Here is an 18,784-nt window from a genome sequence, read left to right on the forward strand (position 1 = left end):
GGGATCATGCGCGTTTGTGAGGTATGGTGTACCTGTCTCCAGAGGAAGAAGGGCCCTGGCGTTCTCCTAGAGGGATGATTCTCCCCGAGACATCGTACTCCGTGAGGAAAGCCGCCCTGACAGCCCTTGCTGAGGAATGGTGCTCCCTCAATCCTGCCTTCCCTGAGAGGTGACGTTCTGGTGGATGGACACTGAGGTACAGCACCCTGTCAGTTCTTCTCAGGTTCTCGGGCGCCCACCCATTGCTCCTAAGCCAACCGCACCTCCTGGTAAGCTAGCACTGTGAAGAACAGGATCAGAAGTGCCTGCCCCCTTTTTCTTTTCTTTTTTCGACGCAGACTCGTTATATGTCACAAGGTGGCCTTGAATTTGTGATTCTCTTGCCCGTTTCACAGCTGGCACCTAGACTTTAAAAATTATCATTTCCTCTCCCATCAGGAAGAAATTGTGGTTTAGGGTTATTTCCTGAAACCTGAGAGAAAATGAAAAAGGGAATGAGCTTCCAGTTTAAAAGATACATAGATTGAGGGGGCGGATCCTTGGCATGTGCCTGTTAATCCTGAAGTCTCTGTGGAGGGCATCAGATTCCCTAGAGCTGAAATTCTAGGCAGTAAAGAGCCACCTGATGTGGGTGCTGGGAACTGAGCTTAGGTCCTACAGAAGAGCAGCAAGTGCTCTCAACTGCGCCATCACCACAGCCCTGGAGAACACAATCCTTTACGTAGCTACTCAACGCCCCCCCCCCCTTTTAGACTGCGTTCCATTATGTATCCCTGGCTAGCCTGAAACTCACTATGTAGATCAGGCTGGACGCAAAGAGATCCTCCTGTCTCTGCCTCCTGAACACTGGGATTAAGGTCGTGTTGTACCACAGTCAGCAAGGGACAATTCCTGAGACTGCTTTTAGAGGTAGACAGGGACAAGAGTTTCCGAATACAAAGTCATTGGGAATAAGATGCTGGGGGAGGAAGGAGCCAGCCTGGTCTGGGAGTCAGTACTTTTACTTTATGCTTCCTTCCCAGCTGTAGAAGAGAAGCATGCCAGCCTGAAGGGCTCCGTTTAGTATTTTAATAATATAAAAAAGACAATACAAAATCCAAACATTCCTTTTTTACAAGTTCAGATACATATTTTCCCCAAGTGCAAAATACTCTATGAACCACACCGTTTGCTGTTGTTGTCGACCGTGAGATGCTTGCTGTAGCGCAGCAGCGGAAGGCAGCTATAAATACAGTATTTTGAGGGTCTCTTCTGCGAAAAAAAAAAAAGCCTTCCATGTGATAATTATTCTCTGAAATGCCAGCTCACCAAGACCAAAATTTGAAAATTTGTAGCTTGTCCAAAGGCTTGCCATTTGTTTTGTGCTGGTGAGCTGCCAGCATGAACCAGCGTTTCTGCTCCCTCTAATTCTTAAAAGATTCCTAGTCCTAATAATGGCTGTTCTACCCTGGAGACGGGATCCAATGTAAAGGTTTCCTGGGCTTGAGAAAGAAACCAGGCAGGCTAAATCTTCTGCTTGGAGTCAGTTACGCTTGGCCTACACTCCCGTCTTGAGACTGTCGTTTGGAGGCACAGCAGCAAATACCAGTCCTTGAATGCTCCCTAACCTTTTCTGACATATTGAGCTACAACGTCCTAGCCCATCAGACTCTCCTCTGCATGCATCTGGAGAATCGGATTCACAAAGAATTGTAAGAACCAAAAGCCAGCCGTACCCCTGAACTTGAAGCAACAAATCAGAGTCTTCTCCGCCGCCATATTTGGGGAAATGGGAGTATGGGTAGCTTGGTGGCAATTCTCCGGGCATTCCTAAAGGCTTAGGATGGGCAGCGAAAGTCCAGGCTCTGGGCAGTTTTCTCTTAATTCTGAGAATTACCCCCGGGTTAGGGACTGGCTGGCCTGACAATACAGAGGCAGAGGGCTGAGGCACCACTGTGCTGCTGAGGACCTAAGTACCTTCTTGAGATTGGTGCTTGGAGCCCTCAAGGAAACGACGCCCCACGTTGGAACTCAGATCAGGGCAGGTCTGTGCTGAGATGAATGAGGTGCCATGGTTATGTAGTCCGTGGGCACCGCAGCTGAGAAGCTCCTGGGTCAGTTCACGAAGGCTCTATTCACACCATCTTCCCATCCCCCCCACTTCCTCCTAGAGACCTCACCTAACCTGTGCAGTCCTAGAAAGTCCCTGAGTTGTTATCCTTGTCCCACCGACCGAGCCCCAGGCTAGGTGCCCCAGGGCCAGTTTCCTTTGAAAGTTCAGCAGTAGCTCCACCTGGACTCCTAACTGCCGACTTGGTTGGTAGTAGCCAGTCCTCGCTCGATTTCCTCCGTCTGTCTTGATGTCAGCTAGGTCTAGTCACCTCTTCTCTCTGTACCATGAAACTCATGAGCTCCCACCGGCCATTCAATAAATGACCAGAGGAAGTAGACACATGCATGGTATGACAGGAAAGGGAGCAAGGAGAAACCATATCCTAATGGCCAACTTCGGGAGGCACTCTCACTGTGTGGCTCTCTAGGAGCTGGGCACATTGGCAGGGAGAGAGGACTCACAAGTTTTCCTGGCTTCTAGTAGGATGGTCAGAGTTGATTCCAGCCGTTCTGTGGCACTTCTGAGGAAGCAGACACTGCCATCAAATGCCCACTCACCCTTGTATGAAGCCATCTGGCAGCTTTACAATAGCTCTCAGACAGACAGACAGACAGACAGACGGCAGACCCCTACCCCACCCCACGGTGTTGGCTAACAGATATCCAGGAAACTGGCTTTGGTTGCCATTGGCAGTTTGGCTGGTGTGGCTGGGGGCCAGATTATTTAGTGTTGAATCGTTGAATCTCTTGGCAGTCACCTGGAGCTGGACCTGAGGAGTTAGTTGGTGGCTAGTGACTGTCTAGGACTACAGCCTTGGGGGCCCTAGAAGGAGCAAACTAGAGACTTTACAGCAACAGTCGGGTTAAAGGTGGAGCATGTGCAGGGACTGGGCTTGGACTTCTTCTTCCTCCTTTTGGAAGACAGTAGTTGAAACAGGCTGGACGTCAACTCTTAAGAGGCAGGTGGCCAGTGTCAGCACACATCTGGTTCTTGCCCTTTCAGCAGCTTCATACATGGAGAACTGTCCTATCCAAGGCTGCTCCGCCTTCTCTGGTCCATCCTTAGAGTTTGTCCTGATGCTCTTCCATGTGCGTGTCAGGGGAAACATGAAGGCTGTGAAAGGCCAGAGGGTACCCTACCTGCAGTGGCTCACCGACCAGTTCCATCTGCATCTGTAACCATGAGCCACAGAGACGCACAAGGACGGCAGGGTCAGCTTAGTCAACAGCCCCTCTCCTTCCTGCTTCACCAAGTTACCAGAATTACTCTCCTCCACTTTCGGCACCTCCGAGGGATTGCCCTGGCTCCGCACAGCTGAGGGCCCTGAAGTTCTGGGCGGCCTCAGGCAGAGATGCTCCAGTGCTCAAGGCTTGGGAGAGCCAAACTGAGAGGCTTCCACTCCCAGCACACTCTTCTCTCCTGGGCAGCTATAAATAGGGTTACTCTGAGAGGAAAAAGAAACAAACAAAAAACAAAACCCCTCCCTCTAGACGACATAGACTCAATGATTGCACTTCTCAGATGTGGACAGGATGGGCAGGTGGCTTGCCAAGGGCACACATTCTTCTTGCTGCCCACAGCCCGAGGCCAGAGGTAGGCAGCTCCAGGCTGGCTGCAGAGTGGGGTCCTCTTTGGTGGAGCCCACCAGCCACCTGGGGCTCCAAGGGCGAAACAACTGTGGAGCAAGTTCTAGGCTGGTGGGGATCAGTGGCCGGGTTTCTTTAAGGCCAGCACTTAGCAAGGGGAGTAAGCCTTCCCCAGGGAGCACTTCGGTGGGGTGAGGGCATGGCTGGGCCTGTGAGGGCTGACAAGGAAAGGGTTAGTGTCTGAGGCTGGCTTCTACTTGCTCTGCAGCCCAGTCCTTTAGGGAATACGTTTTCTTTTCTGTTTTAGGCAATGGTTTAAAAAACCTGCTTTCTGTCCCAGAGCTATCTGAGAGCATTGTCTCCAGGAACTCCAGTTGGGCTCTGGCAGGGTTCGTCAGCCCAGTGGTATGGACCACCTGTAAACCCTAGGGAGTTAGCCCCGGGCAGACAAGAGAAGCTGTGCAGATAAGAGTGCTGTGCCAGCTGTGCGGGCACCCAGGGCTCAGACTGCCTAGCAGCCTGGGTTGGCATAAAGCTGGTCAGAGCTTCTCTGGCAGGGTCTGGGCTGTAAAGTTATTCTGGGGAGCACAGCAGGGGATATTTTGGCTCCTGGCTAGTAAAGGCACAACCCTATAATGGTGGAAGCCTTTCTTACCCACCCCACCCTCCACTTCCTAGCAGGCCAGATCCTATCAGGCCTCCAACACCCTTGCAGACTGACGGGGGGGGGGGGGGGCAGGGATGTGAGCTGGTGAGCTGGCCAGAGAGGGGGTTCTGTTCCTTCACCTCTGAGGGGACAGGGGCAGCACTGAATGGCTTTTCCAGGAAACATGTTAAGAAAAAAGTGGGGGGATAACTAGGAAGACAGAGGGGAGAGTGCCTGGTGTAGGGATGTCTGTCCTCCCGAAGGAGAGGCCAGGTTCTTGTCTGAGTGGGGGCCAGCTCTGAGGGCAGGGAGTCGGAGCTCTGACACGCGGGGCTCCAGGCCGCGAGCACTATTTGTAAGGCCTCAGGAAGCTGGAGACTTTAGAGCGCAGCAGCTTGATGAAGGACTTCGGCAGCATCTCCTTGTGTTTCTCCGTGTACTTGAAGTAGTTTTGGGGGTGGGCCAGGACCTCAAAGAAGGCCTTGATCAGCTTCTTGTCCTGCAGAAGACAGCAGGTGGCAGTTGTCAGGCTGACTGACATGCCTAGCAGCCCCTCTTCACGTCTAACGGCACTGCACACTGAGCGTGCGCAGAGGGGACCCCTGGGCTCTTCCTACCATCTGCTCCTTTAGGACTCCACAGCTAGGTTAGTGGCAGCTCTAGTCCTCTGCTCCTCAGGCCCTGGCCTGCAGAGCGATCTGTGAGCCCACCTGCTCAGAGCTACAGCACTGGTGACTCTGCCTGCAGAGCACACCCGGGGTCTGACCAGTCCACGCCATCTCCATGGCTACCACTCTGAACCAAGCCACCAGAGTTTCTCCCTTGGACTATTTTTTTTTCTTCGAGACAGGGTTTCTCTGTAGCTCCTGTCTTGGAACGAGCTCTTGTAGACCAGGCTGGCCTTGAACTCACAGAGATCCGCCTGCCTGCCTCTGCTGCTGGGATTAAAGGCTTGCGCCACCACTGCCCGTCTCACTTGGACTATTTCAATAGCTGGGCTACTTCTTTCTTTTGTCTTATACGATACAGAGGGTTGAACCTAGGCCCTCACGGATACTAGGCAAGTATTCTTTTCTCTTCTTCTAGATTTGTTTATGTGGATTTCACCAGTGTGTATGTGCCCTACATGCATGCCTGGTGCTAGAGGAGGTCAGAAGAGGGTGTTGGATTCCCTGGAACCAGAGTTATGGATGGTTGTCAGGCACTGTGTGGGTGCTGGGAACTGCAGGAGTAACTCTCTAGCCCCTAGGTGCGCATTCTACTATTGAGCTACAGCCCCAGGTCTCTCTCTAACTTTTTGAGACAAGGTCTCCCTAAGTTGCTCAGTCTGGTTTTAAACTCACTTTGTAGCCCCAAATGACCTACAATATGCCATCCTCCTGCCTCAGCCTTTTGAATAGCTGGGATTAGAGGCGTGAGTCATGGATCAGATCTCCATGTTTCTGTCCTTGGCCCACCATAGATTATGTAGTCTCCCCACAGAGCTACATAAGGGTGTCTATTTAGTTTACTTCATGTTTGAAACACATTTTGGGTTTCCATTCTCTGGATTTTCTTTCCTGAGACGAAGTCCTGCTACCTTGTATAGGGTAATCTTAAACTCCTGGGTTCAAATGATCCCACACTGGAGCTGCTCCAGTAGCCAGGTCTACAGGCAGGCACCATGCATCTGGTGGAAGTTTCTGTTGACGGCAGACAACAGAAACTGTGGTGCGGGCTGACCCAGGCTTTGGGCCTGGCAAACATTTCTCCACACTCCCAGTGAGAGTCGGGTCCCTTGTGTGGTGTGCTAACTGTGTGTCCTTTGTGTCCAGCTCCTCCTCTGCTCTTCCTCACCACGTGGAACCACAGGGGTCCTATGGTCTCCAAAGACAGCCACTGCTGCCATCCTCACGGTGTGGGATGCTCCTCAGTCACCCTCAGCCCTTTCAAGTCCTTTCCTCACCAGACACCAGGCTGCTTCACGACTCACCAGGAAAAGGCACCGACAACCTCAGTTCAATTCCCAGGACCCACACGGTGGGAGAACCACTCCTCTAAATTGTCCTCTGACCTCCACATGCACACACCCCCAACATACAACACTCATGCCAACAAAACCCACACCGCACCTCCTGGCTTCTAGACTGTACCACAGAGTTCTAAAATAAGAGGAACTTTCAGCCTCTCCACCCCACTTTAATCAGGACAGCTGTGCTATGCTGACTTTTGTTTTGAAACACAGTCTCACTGCGTGACTAGGGTTGGCCTAAAACTCACTGTGTCGACCAGGTTGACCTAGAGCTCACAGAGATCCGCCTGCCTCTGCCTCCCAAGCGCTGGGATCGACGGTGTGTGCCACTGTAAATAGTCCTGTTGCATAGCGCATCGCATGTGCTGTTTGAGATGTTGTGTGGCCCAGGCTAGTCTTCCACCTCAACTCTGACTAGTTCAAACCATACATGTGCACCCTCACAGCCAGCTACATTTGATTTGAAATAGTGGCTCAGGCCTAGCTAGATGGCTCGGAGGTTAAGGGCATATACTGCTCTTACAGAAGACTGAGTTTAGTTCCCAGCACCCACGCAGGGTGGCTCACAACTACCTGTAACTCCACCTCCAGGGGGATCCTATGCCTCTGGCCAGCCTCCTAGCACACACAGGCACACAGCCACACAAATACCCATAATTAAATATGAAGTAGGGTCTTATTGTGTATCACTGGCTGGTCTAGAACTCCATGTACACACTAGGCTGGCCTCGAACTCACAAAGACCTATCTGCCTATGTCTCCCGAGTGCTGGGACTAAAGGTGAATGCCACCACCACTGGTGACTCCACAGACCCAGCATGTTATTCATTCCTCATTATTAGAAACGTCTCTTTCTAGGTTTATAATCCCAGCACTTAGGAGGTAAAGGCAGGAGGACCTGGTGTTCAAGGCCAGCCTGGACTACATACATAAGACCCTGTCTAAAACAAAACAAAACAAAACATAAAATCATTCTACATTTTATCTCCCCGGCATTCATTCATTCATTCATTCATTTATTGGTTTTTGAGACAGGGTTTCTCTGTGTAGCCTTGGATGTCCTGGAACTCTCTCTATAGACCAGGCTGACCTCGAACTCAGAGATCCACCTGCCTCTGCCTCCCAGGTGCTGGGATTACAGGTGTGCATTACCACCCCCAGCTCCCCTGCATTTCTTGATGGCATAGGTAAAGGACCTTTCTTCTCCTCACCTCTCTAACCTCCCCCAGAGTGTGACACCGTGCGGCGACACTGCAGATCCAGGAGTTGGTCAGAGCCCAGCCTACTACGGGCAAGCCCTTTGGTGCTCTGGGCCTCGGTTCTCTCACCTTGGAACAGGCCTACTACAGGCAGCCTGCTAGCACTCTGGGCCTGGGTTCGCTCCCCTTGGACGTGGCAGTGAAGAGAACACCCACCTCAGAGAGCCAGGGAATAGACGATCATGCTGGTCCTCAGCATGTTGCCTGCACACTGGTGTGTGTGCCCATTTACGTTAGCTGCCGCAGTGAACATTCACTTGCCTTTAGGATCTCTTGGTGGTTTTCAGAGGCGTAGAGCCGGCCATCCCGCACTATGTCTTCCACCAGCTGCTCATAGTCCTCTGTAAAGTCAAGCAGGGTTGGGGCTGAGGATGGGGACTCTTTGCTCCCCTGCTCCCTCACAACCCCAGTCCAGCCCTCCAGCGCTCCTGCCCTCCTGCCCTTGCTCACCATCGTAGGTCACGTAGGGAATTTGGAAGCCACGAGCGCTGTTGGCCTCACTCGTCTTGAAGTTGATCCAGAGTTTCCTGGAACGGGCCGTGAAGGCGATGGGCCGCTCATAGGTCTGGCAGGTCTCGTAAGTGGTGATGGAGGATGGGGAGGCTGGCAAGGCAAGCATCAGGTCAGGAAGTAGTGGGGCTGGGAAGCAGGGCCCAAGTCGTTCCAACAGCAGCTCGCTCCCCCTGACACACGCCTGCACACACCCTCTTCCATTCCACACCCCTGAAACTGCACAGTCACATGGTGAGCACATTTACATGATCACAATGACAGAAAGACCAATGCATTTGGCAGCACTGGCAGCCCAGCCCGGCTTCTCCACGGCTCTCACCAAATCTGTATCAGATTCTGCACCAGCTTCTGGCCCCAAGGCTTCACTCAGGCTTGCCCCCACTGTTCCCAACATCATCACCCCAACCAAATTCCAACTGCCCTTCCCCTCCTCCGAGCCCACTCGGCAGTCACCCACAGTTCTTTCTCATGACGAGAACGTCCCCACACTCATCCTCGGATGGCAGGAAGATCTCGGGGACCACGATGAGGATCTTGCGCTTGGGTGGGGGGTTGATGTTCCAGATGCACTCCACACCTGCCGGGTAGTTGCCCGGGTAGTTGGGAGACTCGATGTAGCCAGTGAACTCACCTAGCTCCCCACCACATTGCCGATCTGCAGCCATACCCCAGGGACAGAGCAAGATAACAATGGAAAGTCAGTGGGGAACCACGTTGAGCAAGCTGAAGAGTTAGAAGGTGGAGGACAGATACATAAGGTAGCCACCATGCCAGTTCACCCTCCTTGCTGCCTGCCCACCCACCCACCAGTCCAGCTTCCTGCTGGTTTATGTCTCCACCCCTTATCCTGTGCCCATGGCTTCGAGATCTCTCTCCACTTCCCACATACTCTTGCACTGGGCCACACTGGTAGAGCCATCAAAGTCAGTGCTTGTATTTCCTGGGCAGCGGGTGCAGAAGTTCTGGCGGAAGTGTGGCTGGTAGGAGCCCATGGCACAGCGGATACAGCGATGGGTGCTGGTGTTGTAGTAGTGGCCTGGGGAGCACTGGACTGCAGGCAGGAGGGAAGAAGGCATGCACTAAGACGGATGGTAGGGAAGTGGGCATCTGGGCCACGGATGGGCAGAATACATTCATCATGGAGACTCAGGGACCAAAGACTCCCAAGTTTCTTCCAGGGTCCTACCTTTCCCAGCCAGGCAATAATTTAAGGCCAGGGAAGAGACTTTCCCAAGTGGCTGGCTCAGGCACCAGGCCTTCTCCTGCAGGCACTGGGCAGTGCCTGATACTGGAGCTCACTGGGGGTGAGGGGTGTGTCCACCCAATCTCAAAGCAGTCTGATAGTGGGATTACTAGTTACTTTGTATCCCCAGGCTCGGCCCCAAGATGGCTTCTGAGACCAAGACGCTGTTTGGTTAGGCAGCTGGGGCGTCCTCACTTATCCAGGAATATGATGGAATGACATACTCAGGGCTGCCCAGGGGACACAGACAGTGTTGGAGGGCAATTCCTCAACTGCCAGAGAGAAGTTAAGTAACCTACTCACCCTTGGTGTCACAGTCCTGGAAGGAGACTGCCCCCTCATGCTTGGTAGTGAGGCCTCCACCACAGGGGAAGCACAGGGTTCGTCCTGCTTCTGGCTGATAGGTGCCCCGTGGGCATGGCTGGCAGGGTTTGAACCCATCTACTGAATGTTGGCCAGGTGGGCACTGACCTGCAATAGGGCAGGGCCCAACTCTGATGGGGTTGTTCCCAAGTCACTCCATAGGGTCACCCCAGTCTTAGGGAACAGAAGCATATGAACAGGACCTCAACTAGGAGAGTGGTCTGGAGCCTGGACCTGCCCTTTAGAAAATCCCATGCCCATGGCCGTCCCAGTGCCCACCCTAGCCCAGTCTGTGTTATTTGTTCCCCTGGCACCTGCACATGTGGTGACGTTGGTGGCTCCAAGAGGCCCATGGGCATCACTCCCAGGGCAAAGGTCGCAGGAGAGCTGCCCTTCCCTCTCCTGGAAGGTGCCTGCTGGGCATGGCACACACTGCTCCGTCTGGCCGTGGTAATACGTTCCCTGCGGGCAGCTGACTGAGGGAGAGTCGGCCGCGCTAGCCACCCCCCATCTCCCACCACCCAGGCCTAAGACTCCCCTTCCCACTCTTCCAGATACGGGGAGAATCTGTCAGGGAACTAACAGAATCCTGCTTAGTGATGGGGAGGTTAAATCTGTGTGCAGGAGGCTGCTGGCCCTGCCTGGGGTCCTAGATTTCAGCCTGGGACCAGGGAAGGGAGGACAGTGGTCAGAAAAGTTTTCGCTTCCTCACAGTTTTAAGAACTGTACCTGAGGCAAAGGGTCCTGTTCTGCTCTGAGCCAGGGCCAAGTTGGGGCTCCCCCACTCCCCACGCCCATGACTTCCCAGAAAGCTCTCTTACCACACTTGGTGCCTGCCCGGTGCTGCCCAGGCCTGCAGACCTCCGCCAGCTCTGCTCGGTCCCCAGCTACCTGGCCTGGCTTGTGGGCAAGCTCATAGTCAAGGCCTGCCAGACGCAGCAGGAATCGGTCCTGGTTGATGGACTTTCTGAGCATCTTCAGGGACCCTTTCAGTCTTCGCTCCATCCTCTGCCGGAGGCAAGGCAGCCCGCAGCCAGCTGGTAAGGGATGGTCCAGGAATCGGAAAGAGTGGAGAGAGTGGTCAGCACAGAAGGCGGGAGCCACGGCAGCAGGTGACACAGGCCGAAAGGACAGGTGCCCTCCTCTCTGGTCCTCTACCCGACAGTGTCCACAGGCCCACCTGTTGTTTCTTCTGCCCTGACCTCGGCCTCTAATTCCAGGGTGAGCCGGGTAACCTCCTTGCCAGGAGTCCGGGCCCGTCGGCCCTTGCCTTTCCGAGAAGAGTCGCACTTAAGGTGGATGAAGGTGACTTGGCAGTCGGAGCAAGTGGCGCCACCTAGAAACAGAGGCCTTGTCAACTTCAAACTGAGGGCTCCCACTGGAGATGGAGCTCTCTGTTCTTGCTCTCACTTCCCCATCAAGCCCGGCATCCCTCTCGCTCCTTGTCTAGTTTACTCAGTGACAGGGAATGATGAGGACTGCTCAGGCCTTAGCCTACAACAGCTGCCCCCTCTTCTGTCAGGGTACAGGTGAATGGCTGGACAGGACCAGATGGGGAGGGCTGAGGGGCTTGGTGGAACCCATTGGAGTGAGGTTCAGACCTGGCCCTGGGATTCTGCTGGCTTCCTCCACTTTGCCTTTATTTCGCAGATGCAAACGGCATTTCGCGTCCTTGATCTTGAAGGAGGCCCGCTGCTTAACGGACAGGGCTGCAGCCTCTGGAGGGGTGGGGAAAGCTCAGCACAGCCTGGGGGCTGGGGCTGGGGTGAGGCTGCTGTTGGAGGTGGTTCAAAGCTGGGCTATAGTCAAGTTTAGCTGGGAGCAGGACCGTGAAAGCCAGGGGCATCAGAGAGGAGGGCTTCTGGGGGCTTCTGGGCAGGCGCTCACCATGGCAGTAGTTTGAGGCGGTGCTGTTTCCAGGATGGGTGCCTCGGGCTGCAGCAGCTTTAAGGCTGGGGGTACCACAGCTCACGGTGAAACCATTCTCGGACTCTGAGAGAAGGGGCCTATCACAGTTCTGACCTGACCCCCCCCCCCAACCTCCAATGGTTGGAGGAATCCCAGGGGACGGAGGAGTGCTGGACAGCCAGCTTCTCCCCCAAGCTCTCCAACCCCCTCTTCCCACATACCTGGCAAAAACCGGGCCCGGGAAGGGCAGGTCAGGGCACAAGTGTCCTTCTTGCCAGACCGACTGCAGCTGAGCATGGCTTTGGAGGCCCCAGGACTGCTCTGACAGGTCACTGGCTCTAGGAAGGGGACTAGGGCCTGAGGATATGGAACATGCCTTGCCCACCTTCTCATATGGCTAATTCAGAAAAATATTATCTATGTGCAGAACTACAGACGTGCCCAAGGAGACTGGGCACTTCTGAACCAGGAATGGCGTGCCTAACCCAACCGGCTACACCCCCAACCCTTGTCCCCCTCACATCTTCCCACCAGTTCCCCAGCTTTCCCTGAAATGCCATTTCCGGGTCTGGCCAGCAGAGGGCGCCACACACCTGTGCAATCCTTCCCGTTCCAGTGAAGGCGGCCCTGGCCTGCTGGGCAGGTACACTGATAGCTGCCGGGGGTGTTGATGCAGCCAAAGCGGCAGCCTCCCTTATTGACGCTGCATTCGTCCACATCTGTGGGGGGAGCAGGGAAACAGACTGGCAGTGGTGGTGGAGGGGTCGGACCGCAAGTGAGGACCTTAGGTAACTGTCCAGCTACACTGAGTGATGAGGGAGTGCCTTCTAGAGATCTGCTGTGCATTTCCGGATCTCTCAGGTGGCAGCGTTCACATCAAACATTCACAGAGATAGATAGTAAAGGGCTCTCTGGCCTGCGGGGAGCGCAAACCTCTTCCTATTCTCTCTATCCCCGGTTAAAGACACCATTGAGCGGGTGCCAACTTGACCAGCATCTCTTACCCTCTCACTGGGTAATAGCCATAGGGAGGGAGGGTAGAATTTAGGAGGCAGAGTCTGGGCACGGTAGTGCACCGCCTGCAGGCTCAAACCCTTGGAAAGTGAAGGCAGAGAATCAGGAGTTCAGGGTCACCTCTGGCTACATAATGTGTTCAAGGCCAGCCTAGGGGTCACAAAACCCTCACATAATCACCCTGCTGGCAGATACTGCTCCCCGGTGCCTGTCTGCTAGCTGGCCTTGGGGTGTCAGATGCAGACATGATACATGCACCCAGGGATTTATTACCCCAAGCCAGCACTGGGTTATCAAGACTTTTGGAGGGTGGAAAGGTGAGGGACCGAGGTGGCTGGGAAGCAGGAGGGTATGAGCTTGCTGGCTTACCCCCACAATGAGTGACACCATACAGCAGGTAGCCGCGGTGACAGAGACACTGGAAGCTTCCTGGTGTGTTGACACACATGTGGTCACAAGTTCGATCAAAGGAGCACTCGTCTATGTCTGGAAGAGCGAGGGTTTGAGATCCTGAGTCTTTGTCTGCCCCGTGTGCAGGGGATGGACTTTAGAGCTGAAAGAGACCCTGGACTGCCCCCAGATCTGCGACTGAGCAGGGCCAACTCCCTCTGTGCACCGTGCTTGGAGTTTCTGTTCGGGTCTAGAACCTGTGGGTCATGACCTAGCTGCAGCAGGCCACACCTGGAAGAATCGGGACAGCGGAGAAGGAAGGAGCACCCTTGGCTGTGGCTAACACTGCCTGTATATGCTCCTGTGTCCACGGGTGGTTTCCACCCCACCATCCCAGAAGCTCTCCCAACCGAGAGCCTCTCCAGAAGAGTCCCCTAAGCCTGCTCACCCTGGCAGCTCCTCTCGTTGATGAGAAGCTTGTAGCCCTTCTTGCAGCTGCACTCGAAGCTGCCCACTGTGTTGCGGCAGATGTGGTCACAGCCCCCATTGTTTAAACGGCACTCGTCGATGTCTGGGGGAGCAGACAAAACACAATGAAGGACAATACTGAAGGCCAGGAGCAAACAGGAGACAAGAGCTCTTCCTCGAAGAGACAAGGAAAGTCAAGGAGGGGCCTGGTCTGTCCCTGTTAACTTGGCTGTCACCCTCTGTTCTCATGTCTTCCCTGTCCGGGATATCTGGCCATGGTAGCACCTTTTTTTTTTTTTTTTTTTTTTTTTTTTTTCTGAGGCTGAGTCCAGGAACCACCTAGGTCAGCAATGGACAACTCTCTGGAGTTAGGGGAACAGGAGGCCATTTGAACTCTGGGCTGGTCCACATCCCGTACTCTCCAGATGATGACCATCCCCGGGACAGTAACAGGGCTCTCCTTTCGTAATGCTGACTTCTGTCACACAGCCTGGGTCAGGAGGGCTGAGCCGGGACCCTGGTTATATGGAGAGCCTAGAGGGACTTGCTGGAAAGGGGCAACGTCAGGGAGGAGGAACTGGCAATGACGCTAGGTCGTAAGGACTTTCAAGAGCGAGAGAGGCTGAGAAGAGGAGCAGGAGTGGGGCCAGGCAGGGGACTGGACCGGAGCGGTCTGGAGAAACTCAGAGCCTGGCAGTGTCGGGTACTAGAGAGAAAGGGGCGGGTGAGCAGCTTCCTTCCTGAGGTCAAGTTGCCTAGCTGGTGGCAGACAGGACCCAGGCTACTCACCACTTCTGGAGGGGAGGGGGCGGGACTTCGCTCGGCAGGCCTACCTGTCAACAGTCCTGCCCAGCAGGAAACCTCGAGTGCGGCTGGCTGACCTGCTGCCCCAGCCCTCCCCCTCCTGCAGCTGCTGGGCCAAAAGACACAAAGAAGGAGCCGGCCCTATTTCCCGGTCCCCACTTCTCATGACCAGGAGACAGACGTGATGAGTCATCACTTTCTAAATGGCCTCCCTCCCCCTCTCTCCCTCATGGTCCACACATCCAGCGAACTAGAAGGAGGGGAGCAGAATGGCTAGTGTGGGAACTTAAACCATAAAGACAGCCAAGCCCAAGTCCCCACGTGCCAATCCTTCTCATTTGTATACAGTTCATCCATCCCCACAGCACATCTATGAGCTAGGGCCAATGTGGAGAGCCGGGGCACAGTATCCTGGAGTAACCAGCCAGGGAGCCCTTGGAGCTGGGCTCAGAACTGGCAGCCAGGCTCTCTTTGGTGCTTCTGACTCTCCCTAGTATAGTCTTTCTAAGAGATCCTTCCAGAGCCACTGGGAAGACCTGAGGAATGCAGGTCCAAAACATGAAAGCCACCCATGACCTCAGGCAGAGTCGGCTCAGATGTCCTTCCAGCTCAGGGATGGCCATGCTCATTCAGGGCAAGGAACCTTCTCCCCAGCACAGGACAGGACGGGGGTGAGAGCAGGAACAAGGGAGGCTGGGCCCAGAAGGCAACAAAGTGCTAGCTGGACTTTTGTGCCCCTAGCTAGATTTGTTCCCCTTGAACTGAGATGGGAGAGGCAGACAGGAGCCGCCCCTTAGCTTTGTCCCAGGGCCTTTGGGAGAAGGGAGTTGTGGCTCTGTAAGAGCTAAATCTCAACCCCACCTCATCCTGGCGGAGGCTGCCCTGTTCCAGCGCTCTCTGAGGTCTCTCACCTTTGCAGGTCTTTCTGTCTGGCTGCAGCATGAAGCCCACAGGGCAGCTGCAGTGGACCCCGGTTGCGGCGTCGTGGCATTTACTGTCGCAGCCCCCATTGTTGACGGCACAGGTCTCTGTGGAGGGAGATGTGGGTAGCAATGGGGTTACTGGTCTATAATGCCAGACTCAGGTAGCAGGGCCTGAGGGAAGGCCTCAGCCACCTCACCTGAGGTCAGCAGGAGCATTAAGCAGAAGCCCCAGGCTCCAGCCTCCCCTTCCTCCCGAGGCCCAGCCCCTCAGGAGTGCCGAGCGAGCAGCGCTCCACATCCCTGCCCCTACTTGATTGCAACAAGGAGGACAGCAGCGAGGCGGGTACGAGCCGGAGCTGTCAGGCAGGAATGTGCTGAGGGGGTGGGGGTGGGGAGGCAGGAGAGATGAAAGCTAAGGGAGAGCTCGGCCTGCCTGGGAACAGAAGGGGCAGACCAGTCTCTTCCCATCCTGGGGGTGGGGGGGGTTCATGGTGGACAGTCTCCTAAGAGGTTTGGTGGGAAGAGGGTCTCAAGACACAGATGGCTGCCCACTGATTCATCCCCCTCCCTGATACTGCGAACCTGACAGAGGAGATAGCCAAGCTGGGCCATCCACCTTTACCTCCTCCCAGACCTTCCTGTCCCCCCCCCCCCCCCGGAAAAAAGCAGGCTCTCTGGTCCTTCTGTTTTACTGATGAGATAATGTGCACGCATGGGAGGGGCTCGAGGGAAGAAGAATCCAGAGAGGGAAGGTAGAAGCCACACAGAAGAGAGTTCAGAGCCTTGTTGTGCTCAGGCGAGATTTCCTGAGCCTGCTGAGAGGCAGGGCAGAAGGGAAACAGACTCAAACAGCTGCTTTGGAAAGGAGGTCCGAAAGAAAGCCATCAGCCCCAGTAGTGCCAGAACACGCATGAGGACCTGGAGTGATGTGGCCTGTCCTAGAGGCACCAAGCATCCTCCCGTTAGTATCTCAAGGTCTCCGTGACACAAGAGAAAACTACTCTCAGGATATCAGGTTCACCCTTGTCACCAAAGAGGGCAGCGTGCCAGGGCTCCAAAAGAAGCCTGCTTCTGCCTGGGAGTCCCTGACATGTCCTGATCTGGAAGCAACCACAGTGGGCTCTCCTCTCGTTGTGGTCTGAGGCCGCCCAGACCATGAGGAACTGAAGTCCAGTCTCCCCAGAAGTGCTCAAAGTATGGAAAGAGGGCCCCCAAGGCCTGGACAAGATCCTGTCTGTGTGTAGATCCTCCGGAGGACCCAGGATGGGCACAGAACTGGCACGGTGCCTATGCCAGGCTGGACCAAGAAGCTGGACAGAGTTGTCCACCTCTGCAGGACAGTTGCTCAGAGCAGGGAGGGCGGCAGGAGGACATAGCTTGCCCTGTCCTTGGTGCAAGGCACTGACCACATGCTGTCCTGATCATCACACCCACGGGAGGACCATCACTGCCCCCTTCTGAAGAAGAGTGAGTTGAGGGCCAGAGAAGATGGGGCTCACTCGAGACTGGCTGGTGAGAACATGGCAGAGCCAGGATCCAAACTCAGGTCAGGCAGAGATCAGCAGCTGCTGTCAGTGGTGTACTGAGAGTAGGAACCCAAGTAGGATAACCCACAGAGGGGATGGCATCCAACTCTGATGCCCCTTATCTCAGTGGCTTAATGGAAACGACAGGGAAGGTGGCACTGGCTAAGACTTTAGATGCAGTGACGGGCGGGGGAGGGGTGCTGATGACTGGGAAGGGGGTAAGGTGTTAGAAGGTGGTATAGGAAGAGGAAACAGAAGAGGAAGGAGGGGAACCAGGAAGACATCAGCATGAAGGTTCACAGGCCAGCTTTGAGGAGCTCGCATTTCTTACCACCTGATGGGTCTAGTGCCCACACTACCAGGGGAAGCCCTGCTGGGCATGCAGTTAGTGGGAGCCCCAGCGGGTTAGCCCTTCCCTAGCAAGCCAGTGAGAGCAAGCGGAGAGCAGACATATTTACCATTAGAAACGGCCTGAGTGGGCATGTGCTGCTCTAGCCGCCTTTCCCCTGTTTGTAAAAAAGCTGTTTAGATCTGGGGCAGGCGCCACTGCAGCCCACTGGGCCCCAGGCCCACCCTGGACCCTCCACCCAAAGGTCCAAACCACTAACCCCACATGGTGATTCCTGGGGCCCCAGATTAGCCTCATTCCCCAGCCTCGTCCTGCCTGGTACCCTCAAAGAAATCAAGCCCCCATCAAGAAACTATAAAACAGAGGTTCTGAGTCTCGGGAGAACAGCGATGGGCAGCCCCACACAGCATGTCAGAGGCAAAGCTGGCATGAGATGTCAAGGCTTGCACTCAGCCACCTCCCAAATCCCTTCTGCTTTAACTACACTCCCAGTCTCCCCACTCTGAGCGTCCTGGTAAACCCGGTGACATTTCCTCCCAAGACAAGTAAGCTCATCTCCCTCAGAGCAGGGGGAGAGGGATGGGAAGAGGGATGGGGAGAAACAGCCTCGCTTGCTCTGTCCTGCTTCGCGGCTGCTGCTGCCCAGGTGGTGCAGTGCGTCTCGGGTTAGAGAGGTCAAGCTTGACAACGGCATTTTCAAAAAGCAGCCATGTTTGAGAACATTCGAACAGAAACCTAAGAAGGAGCCCTGCCTCTTCCCCATGGGACCTCTGTCTTTCTCCCTAGGGACCAATGCGGTTTCTTCTGGAAGAATCTGGGGGTATGTGGGTGTGTCCAAAGGGTGGTGGGAGGTTTTCAAAGCAGACAAATTAGCCCTATAAGGAGAATATGAAAGGAGCTGGAATAACCCAGCCGGAGAAGGCATTAGGAAGACCTGAACCTGTTTTAGGGTTTTTGAAGAGTTGGGGGGCGGGGAGCTAGAGCAGGAAAGCTTTCCATTAGAGCAGCACTTTTGATTCACATGTTTCTCGAGCAGGTGCCGGGAACCTGTGTGAGCCCACCTGCTCCCCTGTCCTGTGGCTGAAGTGAGGACAGGGGCAACGGACCGAGCGGTCCTAACCTCAATCTGTCTTGAACACACAGGACTTCACAGAGCCACCGCTCTCACCTTTTCCCTCCCCCACTCCTGTCTTTTACAGCCCACCAGACGAACAGCTCTCCATAAGTGCCCATGCCCACAGAGCAGGTATGCCTCTCCATGCCTGGCTGGAGACCCTGCCTCAACTCTAGCCAAAGCCTTCCCTTTAATTTCCCACTTCTCCAAGGGGACACACTGTCCAGGCATCTCGCCACTGAAGAAATGGCAATGGAGGGAACCCAAAAGGTAACTTGAAGGAATTAGCTCATCCAGGGTATGTGGAGGCCCTGGTCAGGCGTAGGAGTTCAGGAGATGGGTTTCAGGCAGCGGCAGGGTGGAGGGCTGTAGCAGCTGAGGGGTGCCGGCAGCCACAGGCTTCAGTGGTCGCGGAGTGGGAGGTGAGCCTGGGGGCATCAGGTGAGGGGCAGGAAAGGGATGGAGTTGCAGGGGTAGAGAGGAAGAAGTGGCTGGAGTCACCCTACTTGTCAGCCCGCGACTGGCTGCTCTAGGGACAAGCAGGAGGTCCTAGCCTGTTCCACAGTGGGGACACC

General features: G+C 54.8%; 1 protein-coding gene across 3 annotated transcripts in view; it reads right to left on the reverse strand.

Moving 5' to 3' along the window:
- Positions 1–1,054: 1,054 nt before the first annotated feature.
- Positions 1,055–18,784, reverse strand: part of Scube3 (signal peptide, CUB domain and EGF like domain containing 3) — a 34,098-nt gene continuing 16,368 nt past the window's right edge. Inside the window, exons 7-23 of one of the 3 annotated variants that reach the window (XM_048451776.3) lie at positions 17,205–17,252; positions 15,209–15,325; positions 13,474–13,596; positions 13,005–13,121; positions 12,215–12,340; positions 11,843–11,959; positions 11,601–11,705; positions 11,315–11,431; positions 10,894–11,049; positions 10,535–10,750; positions 10,028–10,189; positions 9,654–9,821; positions 8,997–9,158; positions 8,565–8,762; positions 8,045–8,197; positions 7,856–7,935; positions 1,055–4,823 (exon numbers count right to left, since the gene is read on the reverse strand). In XM_048451776.3, coding sequence (XP_048307733.3) covers positions 4,674–4,823; positions 7,856–7,935; positions 8,045–8,197; positions 8,565–8,762; positions 8,997–9,158; positions 9,654–9,821; positions 10,028–10,189; positions 10,535–10,750; positions 10,894–11,049; positions 11,315–11,431; positions 11,601–11,705; positions 11,843–11,959; positions 12,215–12,340; positions 13,005–13,121; positions 13,474–13,596; positions 15,209–15,325; positions 17,205–17,252 — 2,315 coding nt within the window. In that variant the 3' untranslated portion in view covers positions 1,055–4,673. The remainder of the gene's footprint in view (positions 4,824–7,855; positions 7,936–8,044; positions 8,198–8,564; positions 8,763–8,996; positions 9,159–9,653; positions 9,822–10,027; positions 10,190–10,534; positions 10,751–10,893; positions 11,050–11,314; positions 11,432–11,600; positions 11,706–11,842; positions 11,960–12,214; positions 12,341–13,004; positions 13,122–13,473; positions 13,597–15,208; positions 15,326–17,204; positions 17,253–18,784) is intronic. The other 2 variants (XM_085679879.2, XM_085679880.2) reach the window with 2 other exon arrangements.

Source organism: Myodes glareolus, chromosome 18 (genome assembly GCF_982192425.1).
Source record: "Myodes glareolus chromosome 18, mMyoGla1.1, whole genome shotgun sequence".
Classification (NCBI taxonomy): domain Eukaryota; kingdom Metazoa; phylum Chordata; class Mammalia; order Rodentia; family Cricetidae; genus Myodes; species Myodes glareolus.